Genomic DNA, 23,684 nt, shown 5'->3' with positions numbered 1-23,684 from the left:
TTTTCAAACTTAGACTAAAATACTGAACATCATCTATTTCCTTTAAAGAAATGCATTGCTTTCAAACCAGTTGGAATTAAATGAGTATCTCTGGGGCATTTGACACAAATGTGGCCTGATAAGTGGTCTACTGGTTGGAAACATTTCTAGCAGATTTATTCTAGTCTTCATAGTTCTTAGGTGAAAAAGAAATAGCTTCCTTGTTGTGTCATCATTTCTTTTCTCATGTCCACAATAAATATGTGATAAATTATAATTCCTTGTTATAAAATGCTCTATGTCATTTGTGTTACGTATTTTAGTGGCAAAAAATTAGTAGATCAGAACAATAGATTAGAGTGGTCTGTGGAATTAGTGATGGAGCTAGTATGGGTACCATTAAGATTTCTCTTTTCTCTGTCATCAAATCCACTATTTGATTTTTCCTCTATATTAATTGATTCCATCACTCAGGACAACATTCAGTCTCCTCACCTAGTCTCTAATGCTCGCTCTTGGCTTTTGTCCCAAAGCTGCTGTTTTCAGGTCTGATTTCTCCCTTGCATTTACTCATGCTCAGAATCATTCAGTAATGACTTGTGGACCACATACTATGCGCAAGACTCTTTGCTATGTAGCCAAAGCTTCTTCTCTTCTTCAGCATCCTCATCTTGTGGGATTCTTGCTGACCTCAGGTGGACAGGATTTTATTTATTAGTCATAATAAAGTACATCTATGACTTAAATGTCTGTGCAGACCACTGAAGATTAAATCTCTATCTCTATCTCTATGTCTTATGGGTTATGAGCTTTTCCAGGGAAAAGGACCATACCTTCATCATGTTCAAAAGCAGCCACTAATAGCATGCCAGCAAAACGATACATCTTTCTGGGACCTGACTGAATCAAGTGAACTTGTCTGAAGTTCCAAGGATTTACGTGTTTATACCGAGAAGCGGCACATCAGAATAGCTTTAGATACTTAAAACCTTATAGATTTCTCAGATGAAGAAGAGGGGTGTCTTCTATGACATGTGTTCATACACTTAAACTAACTTGAATATTTTGAATGTGGCAATATGCTAAATTCTTTATGAACAATTACCACGAGGGCTATTTTTTCTTCACTTAAAACACAAGACGTTAGTTACTGATAGGCTGATATTTTATTTCTCTTATTACTTTTTTTTTTTTTTTTACAAATCAACACAATTCTAAGAACTTTATTTAGAAGGAAATAAGAATAAACGAGAGGAAAGGGAAGACTATTAACAGGAAGATAAAAACTTTAAAAAAAATTTTTTTAAAGTCATTTTATATTATGGGATAGAAAGATAAAAGCTGACTAAAAAGGAGAGACAAAAATGCAAATAATATAAATTTAAAGCAATTTTAAGTATGAATGGTTAAGAAAAAGTAGAATCAACTATACTTCAATAAAATAAATTTAAAGAAAAGGAAGAAAACATAGAGAAGTATAATAAGAAAGTATTTTATATATTTTTAAAAATATATTTTAATTACACATATTTATATAATATATATTTTACATATACATATATAAAATACAAAAATACATTTTATTTTGAGGAATAAGCCAGGAAATGTGATTGACGAATACTGGGTCATATACCTCTGATGGTGCTTCTGAGGGGAGAGAGTTTTTTCAGATCAGTTTATTCTCAGAAAATAAAATCTCAAGGCAGGAAGTACCTTAAATACTCACGCACCCATACTTCCATCTGCTGCTTGCCGCCCTTTCACAAGGTGAGTTGACTGTCATTTGGGGGAGAACTTTATGATCTCTTTATTTAATTGTCTCTTACTAAGATGGCGGATGGATCCACGTCTTACTCGATGTGGATGGAATCCAGTTCCCATCACGCCAATAAAGCCGGTTTTCCCAACATTCCCACAGACCCTAGTGATCAATCCAGTGACCCATGTTAGTACTCGTCTTAGTTCAATCATTTCCTTCTTGAAACAACCCTCGCTCTGAAGTCTTGTTGACTTCGATCTCTCCACTGCATGGAATGTTAGGTCGCCTTTGCTGGGCTCTCCTTCAACATTAACCTTTAGGGTTCTATCCTGGATGCTCCTCTTTTATATGACTTGGAATCGTCACCTCCACAGCTGTAATATCTGTCCATATGCTGATCTGCAGCCTCAGCCCAGATGTATAGCCTGAGCTGCTCACCTCCACAGATAGCGCTGCTAAGCGTTTTCACGCAGAAGTCTCAGGCGTATCAGATGCTCCCCTCCCACCTGTTTTCCTTTGTTCTTTCACTCAGTGAAAGCATCCACAGTCTCCCTACTGCAGTTCACTAAGATGTTCAGTCATCAACTTGAGTGTCTTTCCAATTATTCCTCCTCCTCCTTGCATTCAAAGCTTTACAAAACCTTGATGACTACTTCCTAAGTGTTTCATGAATCCCATTTTTTTTTTTGAGTTGTGGGTACCATTTTCCTCACGTAGGACATCATCCTTCTCATATGCTTTTCTTTAAGTCTCCTCATTTTCCTGTTCCCAGCTTTGTCTTCTGATAATCTATCTTCCATTTCATAACAAGACTGATCGAAAATTGAAATGCTTCTCCATTAGACCTCCCCTTAACACCTCTTGCCGATGGCTAAAGCCTGCAAGATAAATCCCAACTTCTTCTTATTCTAGGACTAAGGTAGCTGTCCATAATCCTTGAGGTCACAGACTAAATGTACCCACAAAACCCTCTCTAACACCTCCTCCACCAGCCAGCCACCAACCCTGGGAATCTGAATTAGGTGATCCTCATAGTTGTTTCTGTATCACATTTCTTCTCATCTGTCATCACACTGTATGGCTTTCTTTCTTTTCTTTTCTTTCTTTCTTTCTTTCCTTCCTTCTTTCTCTTTTTGTCTCTCTTCCTTCCTTCCTCCTTCCTTCCTTCTTTCTTTCTTTCTTTCTTTCTTTCTTTCTTTCTTTCTTTCTTTCTTTCTTTCTTTCTTTCTTTCTTTCTTCTTTCTCTTCCTTCCTTCCTTCCTCCTTCCTTCCTTCTTTCTCTCTTTTCTTTTTTTTTGTTCTATATCTCACATTGAACTAAGCTCACTGGGGGCAGAGAATTTCTATAACTCGATCGTATTTTATCCTAGAATGTGGTATAATGTCTAGAATATAGTAAGTACTCAATCAATAATCATCATCTCAGTAAAGGAATGCATTTGGGAAAATTTTTCCAGAAGTCTTTTCAAAGTCTTTTGCAGACTTGAAATTAATTCCAAAGCTCTCTTTTTTTTCTATTATTTTTATTTTACCTGAGAATTCAAAAACTAATAGCATAGTTTTGACATACTTGGGCTTTGTAAGCATGATATTAAGAGAAGGACTATGGTTTCACCAGGGTAAAATGTACTGAAAATTGTCACTTTGTGAATGTGAATTAACATAGGGATGCTGTTTGTATATACATATATATATATATATACACATAAATCTAACTTATATTTACATATGTATGTATGAAGTTTGAAACTTTCTAAGAGATGTTTGTTTTCCTTTTTGCAGGAGAACAAGCCTTTTCTTCCACTCAAGGTATTTACATTTTACTTATTCTTGCCAAGTTTATATATTTAACATTGATAGAATTTTCTATTATTTTCTTGGGAAATCGTTTTGTAAGGACAACTTTATAATCGTGAATAGTCCTTGACATTCTCTTGTTCTTAACATTCCTGCTTGTAAGATATAAAGTTTGATAACTACCTGAACATATTTTTATTTGTAGACATATTATTGTGTATAAATTATAGCTTTTCTTACACCTGACAGTAAATCACATAGCAGGTTTCCAATCTCTTTTTAAACTTTGCCACTATAAATAAGTCAATTTATTTTAGTTAGATTGCAAAACTTCATAGTTAAGGAACTATATGAGAAATTAGAATTCTAAGCGTAACTTTATATATCTATATAAATTCCTGCAAGAGAAAAGTTTTGACAATATTGAGATATTTTGTAATAATCATTTCTAAATTCGATTGTACAACTGAATTGTCTTAACAAGTGTCCTAATCCTGAGATAAATTTAAGCAATGAAGATGCTGACAATAACTTCATATATATGAAGTGTCAAAGAAGAAAGAAAAATTAGATCTGGTTAAAAATAAATTACACCACTTAAATGATATTGTTATTGAAATTATATTATTGATGTCCTGATTAATCATATGGTTGACATTATGCATTAAGAAGATAAGTAAAGCCCTTAAGATAACCCTGATTTAACAATTATAATGCACAGTTCTAATGAGGCACATTCAAAATATTCTGAGAAGTGGATTATTAAAGAAACTCTACCATGGCAGAGAGGTTTTATAAATATGTTAAAGTCATTGGTGCATAGCAGATTGTGATTGGTTTATGCCACCTAAAGACATGCAACTCAGCATCTCCACCTTTTACAGAAGAGTAAATTCATCTCCACCATAGAAACAGGTTACTTTTGCAGAAGGGGAATGGGAGGGAGTAGAAAGGGGACTGAAGGTTTAAAACAGTAGGTGACCCTCACCTTACTGAGAGTGTCCTGATCTCTGCCCAGACTCGATCACAACAAGCCCCTAAATGGTGAAACCAGGTAAGTTAAAATAGTGGCCCCCAATGCAAATCAGAACGTTCTCTCCCAAATACTGCCTAGGAGAATGTGGTCAGTGGAAACCAGTATCTCTCCAAAGCGGGAGCACAGGGGCAATGTGGAATTGGCAACTGAAGCATGCTTTCTCATCCTAAATTCAGTTCTTATTTATGAAGTGAGGGAATGTGCATGGAGCTTTAGAATGTCTGCAAGGATGTTAAGGCTTCTAGGTGGAGGGTGGTTCTCCAAACACCCTTTCTTCATATACCATGAATTGAATTTGCTCTTGACTAGAAGTAATCCTTAGGAATGCTACTCTTCAGAACAGTAAAGCACTGTTATATGAGATATTTGCAGTGATTTTCCCTCTTTGGTATTCAAATCTAGCAAAGGCATGGAGGGGGTGATAAAGGGAAAAAGTTGCAACAGTTTCCTCAAAGCAAATGAGATCATTGGAACTTCGCTGACACTAAAATTAGTTTAACCTGAAAACAACAAACGAATAATTGGTCGTCTATAATGTTGAATGTGAATGAATGTTATTGGACAGAATTTTAAGCTCCTCCCACCCTTCCATCTTGTCTCTCTCCCCATCCCTGTCTCCCTCCAGTCTCTCCCCCACCAACCCACCTCCCCTCCTTTTATTCAGTATATACTGTAACGATGAGAGAAAACACTAAAGTTAGATTTAGGATTTGACACTGAAGACAGGAAGGCACCATTTGCTTGTTACTTAGTTGAACATGTTGACATGTAATTATGGGTAAAAGTTTGTTAATAAAAACATTTATTTGTGAGTTATTAGGCTATGAAATTTTAGGGATTGGAATTTTTCTTTGGAAAAGAACACATATAACAGCTGTCTTATCTCTTTGGATTTCTGTAATCATAGAATAGTTCTGTGATCTTTCGTGTACACTGACGTCGAGGCAATTCCATGCAGCTCAGATGGGTTTTACGGGTACTTAGTAAAAATGGATTTCACATCACCTTCAACATTAATGAATAAAGCTGGGACTTCCTTGTGTCGTTTCTGTTTCCATTTCTTAATTCTCTACTCAGTGATCTTCCATTTCCGTTCTTAGTTCTGCCCTTCTTAGCACTTCTGCTCCTTTTCTGATTCACCCCCCATTCTCTCCCTTTTCCCATATTTGTGCTATTCTCGCTTGTCCAATCTTACTGAACTGAGTTAATTAAAATGCTTGTGTGATATAACTCAATTTTTTATTAATTAGATATTGCAAAACAAAATTTGCTATTCATAGAAGTAAACACATGTTAAACAGAAAATTCAGAAAAAAATGCACCTGTATAATCCTAATATTCAGAGAGCACAACATGTTTCTTTTTTTAAACTGGTGTACTTCAGCATTCTTCGAGATAAAGAAATCCACTTTCTGAATAAGAGAGCACACAAATGTAAAGGCCTTTAGTACACGGTGCTCATTTGCTCTGCAGACACGTTTTTCCATTTGTGTGCTCATCTCAGCTGTGCACAGACCTACTTCACCACGCCCTCGCTACAGTTTTCTTTTCTCTTGCCACAGTTTTCTTTTTCCTGAAGTGAACTGAAACTGGGGGAAAAGTTATATCAGTATCTCAAATTGTGTTTCTTTGGTTATCATGAAAAAAACATTTTTGTAGACTTGGGTCATCTGTATACTTGTTTGTGAATTTTGTTTTCCAGTCTTTTGCTTGGTCTTTGCTTTGATTGAATTTGATTGATTAAGGGAAAAAAAACAGTGTGTGCGTCTAGAACTCTTGTCTTTCATTTTCTTCTCCTGGAATGCCTAGCCCTCCTAATAATCCCCTTCCAACTTTATCTTCCTTTATTCTTTTCTTCGTTGATCAGGTTTCCACAATTTCTTTTAATCCTCTTTACGCCTGATGTTTCATCCTTCTGAACCCAGTTGCTTTGGACAGTTGAGAATCCACCAGTGAAGTGAGAAGAGTGCAGGGAATAGCTGCTTTCACCTCATTTCCCCATTTTCACCTTTAGCCCCTGTTCTGCAGCTTGCTTTCTGTCTAAGTCTATATATTCCATCTGTCCCTCTGGATGCATCTATATTTGTACATATGCATGTGCATACATGTGTACGCATTGTCAAATATACACACACCCCATATACACACACACACCATAACTCATATCTGTATGGTGTGTGTGTGTGTGTATATACACGTATAGGTAAGTATATTTATGTACATGTGGTAATGGGCTGGGGAGTTAGCCGGCTCAGATGATATGATTCAGGGTGTGACTCACATGTTTATTTTCTCCCCCCTCCATCTCCCATGAATGTGACAGGAATGAACACAACAGAAGAGCCCTCTACTCTGCCTGCAGGTGATCCCTTACCTGCTCACACCACTGCATTCTCACTCGCAAGCATCTCTGAACGAGGAAATGACTCCTCAGAGACCACGCCTCCTCCTAGCCCAGAAAGTACCACCATGGAAGCATCCCTGAACTCTTGGGATAATGATAGTTCTCTTGCTGTGACAGGTTGGCAGCGACCTTAACTGAGACGGGATTAGGGAAAAACTTGTCTCTCTTTGTTTTTACTTTTTAAATTTTAAAGTTATCAGAACAGTTTAAATTATGTTCAGTTTCTACGTGTGAGATTTTACTAAAGTGTGTAAAACGTAGAACATCTAGGTGTTCATGAAATATTGGCTGGCGTAAGTAATGAAGCTTGTTGTTAGGGAGACGGGGAGGGAGGGAAGTCCCCCTAAGTAAAATCAGGGTGTGTTGACGGGGGACAGAGGCGGTTCTCGGTGTCCTCTGATCCCCACGTGCTGCATCATTTTCCTGGTTCCTGCTCACCTAAGTTTTCTGTAGCCCCGGGGAGGTCAGAATGTCCTCTTTCAGGTCTTTGTTGGTGTCACACTCCCAGGCTCTTACCCCAAAGTAGAAATTTTCTTGGTTCAATCCCAGATCCTCAATAGCAGAAAATGATTGGAGACAGACAATTTATTATTTTTTTTAAAAAAAACACACTGAGGATTAATAATTCAGCTTTGCTATTTGGATTTCTTCCAGGGATATTTGCACTGTTTTTTTTTTTAAAAAAAGTATTTAATTAGGGTTGTGAGTCCCAATGGTAGAATTTAAGATGACGTGGTCCTGTTCATAGCAAAATATCAGAGTGACATGGGAGGTATTTCTGCTGGGGAAAACCTCTGATGCTCCTAGAATCCAGGGACACCATTGATCCACTCATTCTCTGTTTAATGTTAGATCCTCAAGTGTATCTGGTACATAAACTGACCATCCTGAGATTGGTTCCTGCCTTTTCCTAAATAATGTGCTGTGTGCCACTTTCTGAGGCAAACTGGTTGATAGACATGTTCTGTTTAAAAAGACTAAGATATTTGTTCAATAAGGTCATCAATTTTAGCTTGAAACACAAGCACGGGTAACACCATCACATTCCTGGGTGATGGGTACACGCAGTGTTTTGAGTACCATCCGGATGAAGTTTATTGGCTGTGGTAAGTGGTTGAATAAATGTTCAGTGCCTTTTATATCAATTACAGTAATTTATATTTAATCTTTATCCCATTTTCCCTCCTACCATAGGGCAGCGGAGGTGGCTGGGACCTATCTAAACATTGCAAGTGTTGGAATTCCTTTTAACAAAAGGAATGTGAGGATGAGGGAACTGATGGCTACGTAGAACTTTTCATGCTAAACTTTTTTATTGACTGAATAACATCACACAGAGTTTTCTATTTCAAAGCTTCCACATTTCACCTCACATGCACAAATACACACATACAACGTTCCTACCTTTTTATTTCCCAAATTTTTTCCCCTGAAAATGTTAAAGCCAGAGATTTACATATGAAGCAAAGTGCGAGAAAAAAAGGTTTAAAATGAAATAGATTGGACATATGGATGAATTATTTAAAAATACTAACTTGCTCTGGCTCAGTAATACTAGTGATAAAATTAGCTTGGAAAATTTCTTATGCTTTCAAACAATACAACACATTTTCTTTTCTGGAAAATAATCTTGGTGATATTTCAATTCTCTACTGGGCTAAAACCTATAGGTGTTATTTATTTTATGTTTATGATTGATTTGTACTGTGGAATGGAATGTAATCAAATTTTTCTTGCTTACTAATATATGAAGGTGAAAACTATGCCTCAATCCATTTTTGTAACAGTATAATATACACCATTTCAAAAATTAAAAAATTATTACAATAAGCATTCACATACATAACACTAAATTTAATTTTGTAATATTATCTCTATAAAATTAATGTATGCATGTTGCAAAACAGCATTATAGAAGCATTACACACACACACACACACACACACACACACACACACACACATACAATGAAAATACACTCTCCCCAAACACTGTTCCTTAAAAAGTTGTCTATCTTCCAGACTCTCAGCATATAATTCTGTGAGTGTGTTTCCTCATATCACTTCTGATACTAGCTATTATCAATCTTTTAAAACTCTGTCAGTATGATAAACACTTTTCATTTTGATTTATTCTTTGATTTACATTAAACTTTTTTTCATAATAATGAGCATCCTTGCATATACTATTTGGACATTGTCTCTCACATCTCTCGCACATTTTTCTGGTCTTTTCCTCGTGTAAGAGATTCTTGTATATTCGGGCATTCTTTGCTTATTCTGCCTACAAAGAAATGTCCTCACTTTCAGTTGTGGAGTTGATGGAGCATTCCAAAAGCTCATAGTGACCCGAAAGTCACAAAAGCCACCTGGAAACATGAGCCACCTATGGCTGCATCAACCCAGACAGGCTCCGAGATGTGTAAACGAGCACGCGGGTGCTTCTGGCAGGTGAACTTAAAGACGAGCAGACTTGCACTTGAACAGGCTGGGCCATTTCACAGTTTGGTAAACTATAATAACAGTTTGCTCCTTATAACTTCCTGGTATTTAAAATTTTCGCCTGCCATGGGGAGATATTGATGCAATGATCTCGCTTTCCTACCTTAGAGTTTAACCAGCCCAGACGCCTCACCTGCCGTCTCCCGCAGACCCGCGGGTGCCTCTCTGCACTCACCCCAGCTCTGGGCAGGAATGTCAAGTCCAGTTTGTGGCTCCTTCAGACTTGTGCCAATACAAAGAGCACATGAACACCGTCTAAGTACGGAGTGAGGGACTCCAACCACTGTTCCACGTGTAGCATTTGCTGGTGGATGGATTTGGAATTTCAAACTTTCATAGTCACCCCTATTCCAAGAGGGCACCTAACAAAAGTCCTTGTAATAGTGATGAATTGATAAAGAATGAGAATTACGAGAATACAGGAAAGACCTGTTCAGGGGGTTAGTCAGGGCTTTATATGTTTGTTTATATTTTAGGTAAGTATAATTCTGCAGTGAAAACTTCTTGCTAGTAATAAAGAATATATGCACAGATTCTTTCCTTAAAGACCTCCTACCTAAACAAAACGGGGAAGAGTAGATGGTGTACATTATCAATAAAGGGCACTGAGAAGTTATAACCACAAATACATCGGTTTTAAAAGAATGAAAAAAAAATGGATGCTCATATTTTCCATTCAAACATCAAGATTCTTTCAGTTCAGCATCTCTATTTATAAAAACTGCAAAATATCCTCTCCCTGATCTTTCCAAAACTCGTGTCTAATCAGTTCACGGTGCCCCTTTTTATCCTAAAAAACAAGCATGTTTCTCAGGTTGCAAATGCACACAGCCACATGTATATGCTTAGTGACCTGAGTGCCTGAAAATTAAAGATATGAATGGGGAGCCTGGCAGGGAAGTGGCCTTGCTTTAAGTATGGCTCCAACGAGGAAGCCAAGTGTATCAGATAGAATAATTATTATTTTGAAGTATTAAAACTGCTCCTTCGGCATCAAAATCATGACAGGCAATCCAGGAAGCGTAAACAGCTGGGGAAAGAGCTGCCCTTGTCTCCCTGCCCCATTTCACTCACTCTGGCTGCCATGGGAACAGCAGTAAAAAGATATGGAGCTTTTAGCAAATCCACAGAAGTTGTGGATGGGAAGGATGTGGGAAAAAGCTAAGGAGGGTTGACCTGGGAGGCTGGTCGTCACACAATTTAGTCTGCTTTGCCCCATCAAGGACTTCTTCCTCTCCCAGGGGTTAATTCCACTAATTAAACATCTATTAGGATTAATTAACCTCATTCAAATTGTAATTGCCATTCCTAAGCCATCGCTGAGATTACTAAACCAGGGAACGTAGTTTTCCTATGAAGAGGGAAGGTCAGGGATGTGCAGAGGGTGAGGGTGGGAGACCTCAGAATGGCATGAGGACCAGGGACCTTGGGGAGGGGCAGAGAGAATGAGCTAGTGAAGCGAGGAGTAGAAAAAAGTGTGGAGGAAGGCTAAAGCCAAGCCTAGCTGATTTCAAAATTTGCAGAGGGCCAGTTGTGTGCCTACCATTTTTTTTCAAAGGATTAAAAAAATGCATCTTCTCCTCTTCTCCTGGTTCTGTGGGAGGCTTCCACTGAGGAGCCCGACCTGAAGAACTGATGTTTAAGCTATTCGTCCTGTTCCGCAGTTTAGCTAAATTTGGGGTTCAGTGGTATTTGAAGACTGAGCTGAGAACCCAAACTGAAAATTTAGCAGATGCATGTTCGGTCCTAGTGGCATGGATGTGTGTGACTGGAGGGTGCCTGAGGGCTCACGTCAGAGCCATCTGGGGGATGCGCATGCGTGTGTCACTCGGCTGAAACACTGAGCATCTGACTGCAGATGCAGGACCCACCTCATACCCTTGAACCGGTGACCCCAGGGATCGTGACAGTGAAATAACCACACAAAGCTCAACTAGGAGCTAGCCCTATTTCTTTTGCTTCTGCCAGGACCACTAGCATAGTGCTAGGCGTCTAGTTGGCACCCAGTGAATACACGTTGCTCCCTTGTGCTGTGATTCTGGGTGTGGTGTCTGTGCGTGGGAGGAAAGATGTGACATGCGGTGGGTGCTTTGAACCTTGACCATGAAAAGTCCTAACCGAATACAGTGTGGGCTTTTATCGGCGACAACCCTTGATTCTATACCCACTAGCTCATCTGTAATTGGAAACGAAGGGGATGCTGTCAATATAATGGGAAGTCCCTGGGCTCTGAACCAGTTTGCTTTTTCCTGGCAAGGGGAGCTTTCATAGTGAAGGTAGTATGGTGACCTTCAGCTGGAAGGAAAACAATCCCCCAGTTCAGCAACTGCACAGGCGGGATCCCCTTCAGCTCTATTTTCAGAAAATCGGAAGGAAGCACCTGCACCCAGGGATCCCTCCAGAGAGGTGCACCTCACCCACGGCACTTGGCAGGGGCGGGCGACAGTTCCTCTTGTGGTAACCTCACCGCAGCAGCCTTTTGCCCTCAGAGCTCACGTCCATCTCTGTGGTCCCTGCGCCAGCCAGCGGCACCCACTCTGTGCATTTTCAGTATTGCTTAAGGCAGCCCCCCGCCAGGAGGCTTGGCCTCCCTGGGCAGTCCAGGCTTTCTCCCGAGGTCCCAGATACTTTTAAAATGTGTGCTGTGATGCCAAAGTTGCGTAGGTTCTGAGGTGTCTGCCTTTAAACTCATCTCTCCCATAAGCCGTGTTATTTTTCATCCCATTTTGTAGACGCGTAGGTTATGAGGTAGCAGGAGTGCTTGAGTGTTTACTGCCCGGCCTTAGCTTCTAAAGTGATTTTTTTTTAGATTTATTTTTGGCTACCTTGGGTCTTCGTTGCTGAGCGCGGGCTTTCTCTAATTGCTAGCGAACGGGGGGCTACACTTCGTTGCGGTGCGTGGGCTTCTCATTGCAGTGGCTTCTCCTGTTGCGGAGCTCAGGCTCTAGGTGCGTGGGCTTCAGTAGTTGTGGCACGTGGGCTCAGTAGTTGTGGCACGTGGGCTCAGTTGTTGTGGCATGTGGCCTCAGTAGTTGTGGCTCACGGGCTCTAGAGCACAGGCTCAGTAGTTGTGGTGCATGGGCTTCGTTGCTCCGTGGCATGTGGGATCTTCCTGGACCAGGGTTCAAACCCGTGCCCCCTGCCTTGGCAGGCAGGTTCTTAACCCCTGCACCACTAGGGAAGCCCTGGCCTTAGCCTCTATTAATAAACATGCCTCTGTGGGCTGTGTGGCCTCTGCCCTTGCAGGGCAGGAAGGCTGATGGCCTTTGTGATTACAGGGGCTCCAGGAGAGAGGACTGCACCGAGCAGCTTGCCTGCAGACACAACTTTCCCACCAGTAACCACTCTCAGCCCTGCACACAGCAGTCCCGCTGCCTCACCTGCACACATCTCCAACTCGACCACCCAAGACAATGCCTCAGGTTTGACCGTGATGCTCTAGGTGTTTTAGGTTCTGGATGATGAAATGGAAACTTGAAAACTGTCATGCGGCTCTTTTATTTCACACCAGATATGACTGTGGGTTTGCTGTTTTACAAATTTTCACACAGTGATACTAAATTAGGAGAAAAAAAAAAAACCTTACCAGTAAGCTTTCTATGGGCATATTTAATTTTATTATTTATATTATAAAAGTTCATGGTGAAGAAGAAAGATAACAAACTTTAATGTCCTATAGCCCTGAGATCAAATACAGCCTCTTCACCTTTCTAGTTGACTTTAGGACAAGTTACTTAGAGTTTCTGTGTGTCAATTTTTCTTTCTGTAAAAATGGGTATAATAATACTCATTTCATAGGATTGATAGGAAGACGGAATATGTAAAAAGTCTGGTATGAACTGAATAGTACAAAAGGGTAACGGGTATCCTTGTTAGTAATTAAAATAAGGATAGCTGTAACAGGATGAGAGGTAGTTTGAGGGAGACTGCACACGTCAGAATTATACTAAGGAATGAATAGTTTCTTCTCAACGTATACAATGTCTAGTTCCAATTGTTTGCACTCTTAGTCATCTTAAACGGCCACGTGTAGACAAATCTTTGACTCACTTTCTTATTTTAAAAACAAGCAAGTGTCAATTCAAATGAGGAGGAAGCCTCTAGCAAAGATTCAGTTAAGAAATCATCTTTGCTAAAGAGTTTTCCCCTCGACCCTCGATATGACAAACTCATTAACCGTGACCCTCTGTTCATTTCCTTGCAGATACGTTCAGTGCGTCCACTACACCATCCTCTCTGACCTCTGCAAAAGGTATTATCTCTACAACTGATCTCACAACAACAGGTGACAACCTGACCCCCAGTCATGCAGTCACACCACCACCATGTGCTTTGGACATGCTCATTGAAGGGTCTTCCGTTGACTCCACCCTGGGCTCTTTCTTCGAGAAGTTCAATTGAGTGTTCTAATCCTGAGGGCTGTGGAAGGGCAGTTGGTCCAAAACACAGATCAGTTTCCGCAGTGCAACAGCCGATGAGATCAGGGCCGGTGTTACTGTGATAACCTCTTACATCATTGTCGTAGCATCCCCCAAGAGTTGTGTATTCTATGAAAACTCGTAGAAATGACCAGCTATACTAGGATTTCTAAGAGTGGGTTTCGGTGTTGGTATGAAAAAGAACAATTCTCTCAGTGGAGCTCTCTGTTCCAAGAGGTCAGTGGCAGAGGAGTGATCGCAGAGCCCCAGACACACACGTGGGATGTGGAGATGGAGGTGGGGGGCTCCATGCAGGGAACGAACGTCCAGGAGGTGGTAGAGTCTGCAATGGGTCAGCCATTCAGAGCCCGCCAGGACACTATTCTCCCTGCAAGTTCTCCATCTCAAAGACCAGATTAGCAGAGATCTATTAGCTTCCACAAACCCCATTTCCATCCAATTCTTCAGTTAAATACATATGCTCACACAAGATAGTTCTCAGTTGGTGGACGGAACGACGTGTTACCGTGGATTTAGTATATGGGCAAAGAGCTTACAAAAGTTAAACCAGACAATGAAGCAGCCCTTGCCTATTTTCTGATTTTTTTTTTAATAAACAAAGGAGTAAACTGAACTTTCTAGGGATTATAATTATATAAACCTATTTTGAGATTAATCAAGGGGAGGAAGACTTTTAAAATATTTCTGGCTGCGTAAATAGTCAACCACATCACCATTACATAATCAGATGTGTGCCCCAAAGTCTTCATATTGTATTATCACAGTTGTGTTTATTGGGTGAATTTATGAAAACGTTTTATAGAACTAGCTTGTTGGTTTACAACCTTTGAAGTTTTGAGATCCAAACATGAGAACAGGCACTGCAAACTCTGCATTATCTGTTAAACCTAACTCGGTAGATTCTATAATTTATGAAGACGAAACATTGTAAACCACCCTTCCTCAGAATGACTAGAGCAGAGATACTCTAAAATGCAATTTTAATAATTTGCATTTTCTTTTTTTTCTATTACAGATCCTAATACTACACAGAAGCCATCATGTGGTAAGTTTGTCTACCTAGAGGCAACATATATCACTTTAATGATTTCCTTCTTTATTACAAGCTTTCAAGACCCCCCAGCAGGCTAAACTCACTGGCTCTAATTTCTCACCAACCATTAGCGCCAACTATTAAGAGCCAGGGTCCTTCAGGGCAAGAAGCTTTGATGTCACAGTCAGACCTAGTTTTGAGGATTACGATTGATAATTACTAGCAAAACAACCTTGGTGGTGCCACTTAACTTCAGTTTGCGTATTTGTAAAGTGGGATGATAGCAAGGTTGTTTAGCAGTTGGGAGAGGATTCTGTGTAATGATAAATATGAAATGTGAATAATACCTTCAGGGCTCACCAAGAAGAAAAAGTCTCTCTGTCTCGCCAGGGTTAGGCTCAAAGCAGATGCTTGAGAACAGTTTGTATCCATCCTTTTCCCATTTTCTTCCTCTGTTCTAAGTGGAAGCAGAGTCCTTCTTCGTGGCCAGGGCTCATCCCTCCACGTGTTTCTAAATCTCACCACTGGAATCCCGACCTTCAGTGGCTCTCCGTATATTTAGTGCAGACATCAGCCTTTGTATGTTTGATTAATGAATATGATCCGGATGACCAGGTTCTTCTTGCACTGTTGCCTCCTTACACTTTTCACTTAAGTAACGTGGAAGTGCTCAGTTTCTTAAAACATGTTTCTTCCTGCCCCTGTGTTCACCCCTGTTCTTCTTCCTCTACACTTGGAATGCATCCTCATCCGCCACCTCCCTCCCCCATCAATTTTTCTATGTCCTGCTCATATTTTAAATGCAAACTGACTCACCTCTCTGGAGGACCCCTCCTGGTCCTGCAATCTGAACAGACTTCTCTGCCTCTTTACCCCTGTATTATTTTGTGCATCATCTTATTTTGGTGTTTTCTGTAGTTCATGCCTGTGCCTGTCTGCACGTTAGATTCTATAGTTCCAAAAGCGGATCATTTGTATTCCTAGTGCTTGGGGCAGTGTCTTAAGCAAAATAAAGCCTTCATAATTTTTTGGTACTAAAAATGAGTGAATAAGTGAATGTGTGTTGAAAAGATATTTTTACAAGTCAATGGAGTCTGTTTAAATAAAGGGAAGAGTGTGAGATGACACTCAGAGAAAGTGCTTAGGAGGAGTTGTTATCAATAATTTTACACAAGTAGAGGAATAACGAGGCCTCTGCTCCCTAAGTAATTAATGTTCCCTGTATCCAGAGAAAGAGATAATCAAATACTACACTTTAGAAAGCAAGGGAAATGATAGAGCAAGAAGAAGAAATTTGTCAGATGCGTTGTTCATTTCTGTGTAATTCAACCATTTTTGAGCCCTTTCTGATGACAGGTTTTACACAGGGATCTGGATTTATGGCGATGGTCAAAATTGATGGGATTTTTCTCTCATGGAATTTACAGTCCAGTTAGGAAGACAGACATTAATCCAATTATCATCCAAATACAAACTCACAAGCTGAGGTCTTTGATGCGACAGTGATGAAAAGGGAATCACGAAAGAATAACATGGAGGCACTGATCTGTCCCTTCTCTTTTTTATGTTCCTGGGGTTATTTTGTTGGAGATTGGATATTTGTAAAAATATACATTAAGGAGTTTGTATTTAATAGAGGTTTATTCATTCTGAAAAATAAAAGATAAGCTTCACTATTTTATTTTCTTTCAGAAGACAAATATGCAGCAGTTCTCTCTGTGCACTACGTTTATAACGATGAGAGTGAAACATATAATGCAACACTTAGTGACGAGAACCGTAACCCTCTTAAGTCTGAAGAGCCTCTCCATGGCCTAAAGGCATGTGAAAAGAAGAATATCAATATAACACATCCTTCATGTTACCCTCCATTTAAATATTTATTAAGGGTACCACCAGGTAAATATCCGTTGATTTCTGTTCGTGCATTTACAGCAACACTGCAGTTTTGTGTGTGATGTGTCCTACTGGTCACAGGAGTTAGTAGGCAGGGGAACAGGGCTGAGGGAAAGATGGCGGCAGGAGGCCAGTGTGTGGGCTTCTGCTCTCCAGACCCAGTGAAAATGGTAACCTCAGAGAAGCCTTACCTGCCTCCTTATACCTCTTTTACAGAGTGCTTCATGTCGATTGGATCTAATTTATCCCACTGAGTGGTTATTCACAAGCCTTCTTTTTTCTCCGCTACTGAATTCAAGTCATTATATATGTGTGTGTGTGTGTGTGTGTGTGTGTGTGTGTGTGTGTATAAATCCTTTTAAATACAAGTGTGTCTAGAATATCTTGGGGGAATAACACAAAGTCAAAGGTTTGATGTTTGTGGAAAGAACAAAAGTACTTTCACCAAAACAAAAAAAAAAAAAAGGGGGAGCGTTATAGTCATGTTAAGGTGATCAAGATGGTTTTAGTACCTAAGCTACTGCTGGGAAAGAGGAGACTAAGGTACCAAGCTGACTTCAGAGAAGCTACCTTCACAAAATGCATTTTCTAAAAGGGATTCAGGGACTATGTAAGTTTGTTGAATCTCTCACATCTTTTAATAATTCAAGATCATTGATTGACTTATTAACATTTAAATAGGTTAAATATCTGATGTTTTTGAAAAATGCCATTTAACTTATTCATTTTTCTCTAAATGTTACTGGAATAAATGATCAATTAAAAACAGAAAATGACAATTTAAAACAATACATTGCCCAGAGTGAAGCCCCCATGCTCTGTGTAATGATCATGCAATGAAAAAAATCAAAGAGTAAATGAAAAATTGAAGATACAAATAAGAAAACAAAATGGAGTATCTTTTAAAATGTGCAAAAAATGCAATTTTATCTAGATGTTTCCTTGGGTTCCATTTTTTTAAAGTAGCATAAATTCTAAGTGAAATGCTACCAATATGTATGATGTTAAAAAAAGAATAAGCTAAAGAATCAAGAAATTCAACACCCTGAGAGTTATTAGACTTTTTTCAAAAATAATCTAAATTCTTGCCAGATTCTGTATCATGAATATAATTTCAATGACTGTAATTGAGCATAAGGCACACATTATGAAATATTAATCATCTATTTTTGTATCTTTTTCTTAACAGATCGTAAACATTTTCAGCTGAATGAGTGTGTAGAACCTGAAAAGGCAAATACTTCTCTTTGTTTACGTTGGGAAATCAGTAAAAATGTTACTTGTGATAAAAAGAATATAACATATAAATTTAAATGTGGTAAGAATTTAACATTGATCAGAGGAGTTTTTTTCCTATAGTGGGATGTTTTTCTAGATATTCTCTAATCCTTCCTTCCTTTCTTCTTCCTTCCTTCCTTCCTCCATTCTCTCTTTTTCACTCTCTCTCTTTCTCTCTCTCTCTCTCTCACACACACACGCATAGTCCATGATATGTTTGGAATCAAATCATTGTATTCTCTATACAACTCAAATTCACAAAATAGACAAACACTCCACCTGAAAAATAATGTTTGAAATAGCAATATCAGTTAATTCATAAGAATTTTCATGGCAACTGCTATACACGAGGTATTGTTGAAAATATTATCAGAGAAGAGAGTTATGAAAAATTATGGTACACATACTCTTAGAATGAAAGGGAAAACAACCACAATTTCACGTGATTCCAAGAGTTTTCTTTGTCAGCCCTCCATCAACAACATTTATAAACAACTACAAGAAGACTTAGATAAAATGAAAGTAGAGAAAGAATAGTAAGTGCTTCTAGGAATATGAATTTGAGTTCAGGGAAGGGGGAATAATTGAGATAGCATTTCTTTTTAATGATTTAATAACTTTTAATTTATTTTCATTTGCATTTATTGGGATGAAATCTCCCCCCTTGGCATAAAGCTATCTGCTAGGCCATATTTGGCAAGACAGACAAACAAAGACACACAGACTCTCACACGAAGGATGGAGTATGATACTGCTTATAATCATCATGTTACAGGGAAGGTGCTCAGCTCGGACACGAGCAGGGTGAGGAAAGCAAGGACAAACATATGACAGACTGATGATTAAACAAGATATCTTTGAGGTAAAGGCTATGTCAAGTGCAATCTCAATTTCTGAACAGAGAACAATGAACTAAGGCCTCATTTTATCAGCTAAATTAGAGACACTCTCAAATTCAGTTCTACGTCTTAATGTTTTCTTTAAAATTGAGTGTAGCAAAATCATGCAGCATTATAGCTGATAGCAGGTCCTTTTACTTATTGTTTTGACCATTCGCATAGGTTTTCAATCTAATAGATATTAATTATAGATATAAAACCAAAATGAAATTTAAGTGTGATATATTGTATTCATATACTCATATGCAATACTTATTTCTTTTAGATGGCCTTTCTCCATATAATGAAAGTGGCAGATTTGAAAAGTTCAACCTTCAGCCCGAAAGTAATTATACTTGTAGTTCAGAAGTATCTTATAATAACAACATTCTTACTAGCCAAAATACAACTATTAAAACAGATTTTGGAGGTGAGTATATCACTTACATTTATATGTTAAATTTCTTTCCTTTTTATATTCTTATGATTCGTTGAGAATCACAGAAAAAGATGTTATGGATTTGGAGAAAGGGTTTCAGAAAATGGCTTTGTGTCCGTTTTAAAGTAAGAATTTAGAAATAAATGACAGCGAATCCAAACCTTCATCAAGTTTTTTGCAAACTGTAGGCTGTTGTGAGGTCGGGGTGGAAACAAAACTGTGAGGTAAGTGAAATGCTTGTTCATGTGTTTTCCATTTTATTTCCCCTTTCTTCCTGTAGCAGCATTCTCTTCTTGGTGTGTCCTGCATCTTTTGCCCCCTCTATCAAATCCTGCCCCTGATAGGAGTAAAATGAGCACAGAAGCTCACTTTAAGAAGCTAATAAAACGCAATGGTAAAGCTAAGTGTTGATGGCAAAATAACAATTGTTATTACTAAAATGTCAGCAATATAAATAATAACCAGACTATCATAACTAATAACAACTGGAAAGTAAAATTCTGGAAAGTAATAGCATTTGGAAGATGGAGGGGAGAAGGAAGTGAAAAGTGCTAACATTTCAGTTGTATTTAGTGGAACAGGGGTCCCCAACCCCCGGGTACTGGTCCTCGGCCTGTTAGGAACCAGGCTGCACAGCAGGAGGTGAGCATCCGGTGAGCAAGTGAAGCTGCATCTGCCTCTCCCCATCGCTCCCATCACCGCCTGAACCAACCCCCCAACCCCAGTCCGTGGAAAAATTGTCTCCCACGAAACTTGTCTCTGGTTCCAAAAGGCTGGGGACCGCTGTAGTAGAAGTAAAGACATTCCAGTTAAATTTAGAATCTGCTAGGAAACTATGTTAATTGTGCATAAGACAACTTCTGAGTAACCACTAAAAACGTGAAAGACAGATAAATAGATGGCTTTTCCTATCAGCAGTAGAAGGAAGTTATGGAATAAAAAAAAATTCTTCATGTTAAAGGAGGAAAAGGAGAAAGAAGGGAAAAGAAGGAGGAAGAAGAGGGAGAGAGATTGTGAGAGAGAGAGAGAGGGAGAGAGGGAGAAGGAGAAGAAGAAGAAAGGGGGGAGGGGGAAGGGAAGGAAGAAGAAAAACGTGGCAGGAAGGGAGGGAGAGAGAGACTACTAAGTAGGAAACAATAGGTAAAATAGCAGAAACATGTCAAAGTATCAAAAGTCACTAAATATAGATGGCTTAAATTTACCTTTGGGAACAAAGATATTCAGACTTGAGTAAAGTAAAGACATATTTGCGGGGAGGAATTTGTAGCCTTAAGTAAGATCAAGTGACATTTTACGGAAACTTTTTTTTTTTTTTTTGGTGGTACGCGGGCCTCTCACTGCTGTGGCCTCTCGCATTGCGGAGCAACAGGCTCCGGACGCGCAGGCTCAGTGGCCATGGCTCACGGTCCCAGCCGCTCCGTGACATGTGGTATCTTCCCGGACTGGGGCACGAACCCGTGCCACCTGCATCGGCAGGTGGACTCTCAACCACTGCGCCACCAGGGAAGCCCTATGGGAACTTTTATCACTTTGCTCTCTATTGAATGAAAATCATTGGAGAGTGCTTGGAAAAGAACCAGAAAACAAAAGCAGAGAAAGCAGAAAATAACAAAGTTTAGAGTACAGATTATTGAAAGAAGGAACAAACAAAAATTGCAGGAATTTACTAACCAATTTAAAGGCTTGGTTTTGAAAAGAATAATACAATAGTTAGACCTCTAGCAAAACAACCTTCCCCCATGCATTATAAAAAGGAAATTAAAAATACAGTAGAAATTTTACAGATTATAAAGAAATTTGCATCCAATATGAAAAGTTAGATAAAATGGATAATTTTCTAGAACATAGGAATTATGGACATTTGCCTAGGAAGAATTAGAAAATTGGAGTTGTATATAAAATAATAGTCTAATACCTCTCTAATCTCTTCACACTCGTTGTCTGCTTACCTCACCTGCCCTTTAAAAAAGAAAAACCAGAAAGGTAAGTTTACAGTTAGTTCCTATCCTATTCAAAGTGTTCCACAGTGTAGAAATCATGGAAATCTATCTACTAATTTTGATTATTGTTAGGGTGGGGGATAAACTAGGGTTACTGTTATGTGGATACCAAACTTGGGCAGAGCTGAGGCAACTATAGGCCAGTCTCTCCTATGAACATAGATAGTAAATAGTAAATGAACTGTTAGCAAAGTGGATCCTTTAGTACATTATAAAATATGTAATTACAGAAGAAGTTCTATGGATGGCAAATAAGCCTATGAGAAGATGCTCCACGTCACATGTAATTGGGGAAATTAAAATAACAATGAGATATCACTGCACACCTTTAGAATGGGCAGAATCTAGAACACTGACAATACCAAATGTCGGCAAGGATGGGGGGCAACAGGAATTCTCATTCATTGATGGTAGGAATGCAAAATGGTACAGTCACTTTGGAAGAGATTTTGAGGGTTTCTATAAAACTAAACATCATCTTACAATGCAATCCAACCATCACACTCCTTGGTATTTACTCAAAGGAGATGAAAACTCATGACCACATAAAAACCTGCACATGGATGTTTATAGCAGCTTTATTCATCATTGCCCAAACTTGGAAGCAACCAAGATGTACTTCAGGAGGTGAATGGTAAATAAACTGTGGTCCATCCAGACAATGGAATATTATTTAGCACTAAAAAGAAATGAGCTATAAAGACATAGAGGAACCTTAAATGCACATCACTAAGTGAACAAAGCCAGTCTGAAAAGGCTACATACCGTATGGTTTCACTATATGATATTCTGGAAAAGGCAAAACTGTGGAGACAATAAAGAGATCAGTGGTTGCCAGGAGTTGTAAGGGAGGGAGGGAAGGATGAATAGGCAGAACACAGAGGATTTTAGGTCAGTGAAAGTACTCTGTATGATACCATAATAATGGATACATGTCATGTAATATATTAGTCCAAATCCATCGAATGTACAACATCGAGTGAACCCTAATGTAAACTATGGACTCAGGTGATAATGACGTGTCAGTGTAGGTTCATAAATTGTAACATAAGTACCACTCGAGTGGAGGATGTTGGTAAGAGGGGATGCTGTGCATATCTCTGTGCCTTCTCCTCAATTTTGCTGTGAATTCAAAAATGCTGTAAAAAAGTAAGGTCTTAAAAAAACCCACCATTATTGAGTTTGTTCCAGTAATGCAGGAATCCTGCAGCCTTTGAAAATAGCAATTTAACCATTTTACATGTCATTTTATTCAGGCAACAGGGGAAATTTTTCAAGACCATTGCCAAAGAAGCCACATTCTTAAAAAAAACAAACCCACAAACTTTTGTTTGTTCACCTACTGTATGATTCACCCATGTAAAGTATAGAAGTCAGTGGTTTTTAATATATTTAGAGTTGTAAATCATCATCTGAATCAACTTTAAAACATTTTCTTCACACCAAAAAAAAAAAAAAATAAAATAAAACCTACAAAAAAACAAGCAACAGCAAAAAGCTGGTATATTTTAACAGTCACTCCCCATTTCCCTCCGGCTCCCATATCTAGGCAATTATCAATTTACTTTCTGCTTTGATGGATTTGCCTAATCTGGACATTTCATAAAATATGTTGTCTTTTGTGTCTGGCTTCTTTCACTTGGTGTACTGTTTTCAGGGTGCATCCATGTTGTAACGTATCAATACTTCCGTTTTTTTATTGTCTAATAATATTCCGTTTTATGAATGTACCTTGTTTTGTTTGTCCCTTTATCAGTTGAGTGACATTGAAGCTGTTTCCACTTTTTGACTATTATGGATAATGCTGCTATGAACATTTGTGTACAAGTTTTGTGTAGATATATGTCTTCGTTTCTCTTGTGTTTATACCTAGGATTGGAATTTGGGGGTTATATGGCAACTTTATGTTTTGCATTTTGAAGAACTGCCAATCAGTTTTCCAAAGTAGCTGCATCATTTTACATTCCCACCAACAACGTATGTGTTCTTATTTCTTCACGTCTTCACCAACACTTATTGTCTTTTTTATTTTAGCCATTCCAGTGGGTGTGAAGTGGTATCTCATTGTGATTTGAATTAATGACTAATGATCTTGAGCATAGCTTCACCTGTTTATTTGCCATTTGTATATCTTTTATCACTATTTGCCCATTCTTAAAAGTTGGGTGATTTTTCACTGAGTTGTAACAGTTCTTTATATATTCTAGACACAATTCACATATATGACTTGCAAATATCTTCTCCA

The 23,684-nt window shown here is 38.7% G+C and overlaps 1 protein-coding gene across 4 annotated transcripts in view; it reads left to right on the top strand.

Annotated features, from left to right (window-relative positions):
* The window catches only part of PTPRC (protein tyrosine phosphatase receptor type C), a 123,114-nt gene that overhangs the window by 51,513 nt on the left and 47,917 nt on the right, over positions 1-23,684 (top strand). Inside the window, exons 3-9 of one of the 4 annotated variants that reach the window (XM_079918163.1) lie at positions 3,521-3,547; positions 12,755-12,898; positions 13,681-13,728; positions 14,931-14,960; positions 16,641-16,847; positions 18,034-18,162; positions 19,287-19,430. In XM_079918163.1, coding sequence (XP_079774289.1) covers positions 3,521-3,547; positions 12,755-12,898; positions 13,681-13,728; positions 14,931-14,960; positions 16,641-16,847; positions 18,034-18,162; positions 19,287-19,430 — 729 coding nt within the window. Of the gene's footprint in view, positions 1-3,520; positions 3,548-6,853; positions 7,093-12,754; positions 12,899-13,680; positions 13,729-14,930; positions 14,961-16,640; positions 16,848-18,033; positions 18,163-19,286; positions 19,431-23,684 lie in introns of those variants that run through there. The other 3 variants (XM_079918162.1, XM_079918165.1, XM_079918164.1) reach the window with 3 other exon arrangements.

Source organism: Stenella coeruleoalba (genome assembly GCF_951394435.1).
Source record: "Stenella coeruleoalba genome assembly, chromosome: 1".
Classification (NCBI taxonomy): domain Eukaryota; kingdom Metazoa; phylum Chordata; class Mammalia; order Artiodactyla; family Delphinidae; genus Stenella; species Stenella coeruleoalba.
This window is presented reverse-complemented; position numbering and strand designations above follow the sequence as displayed.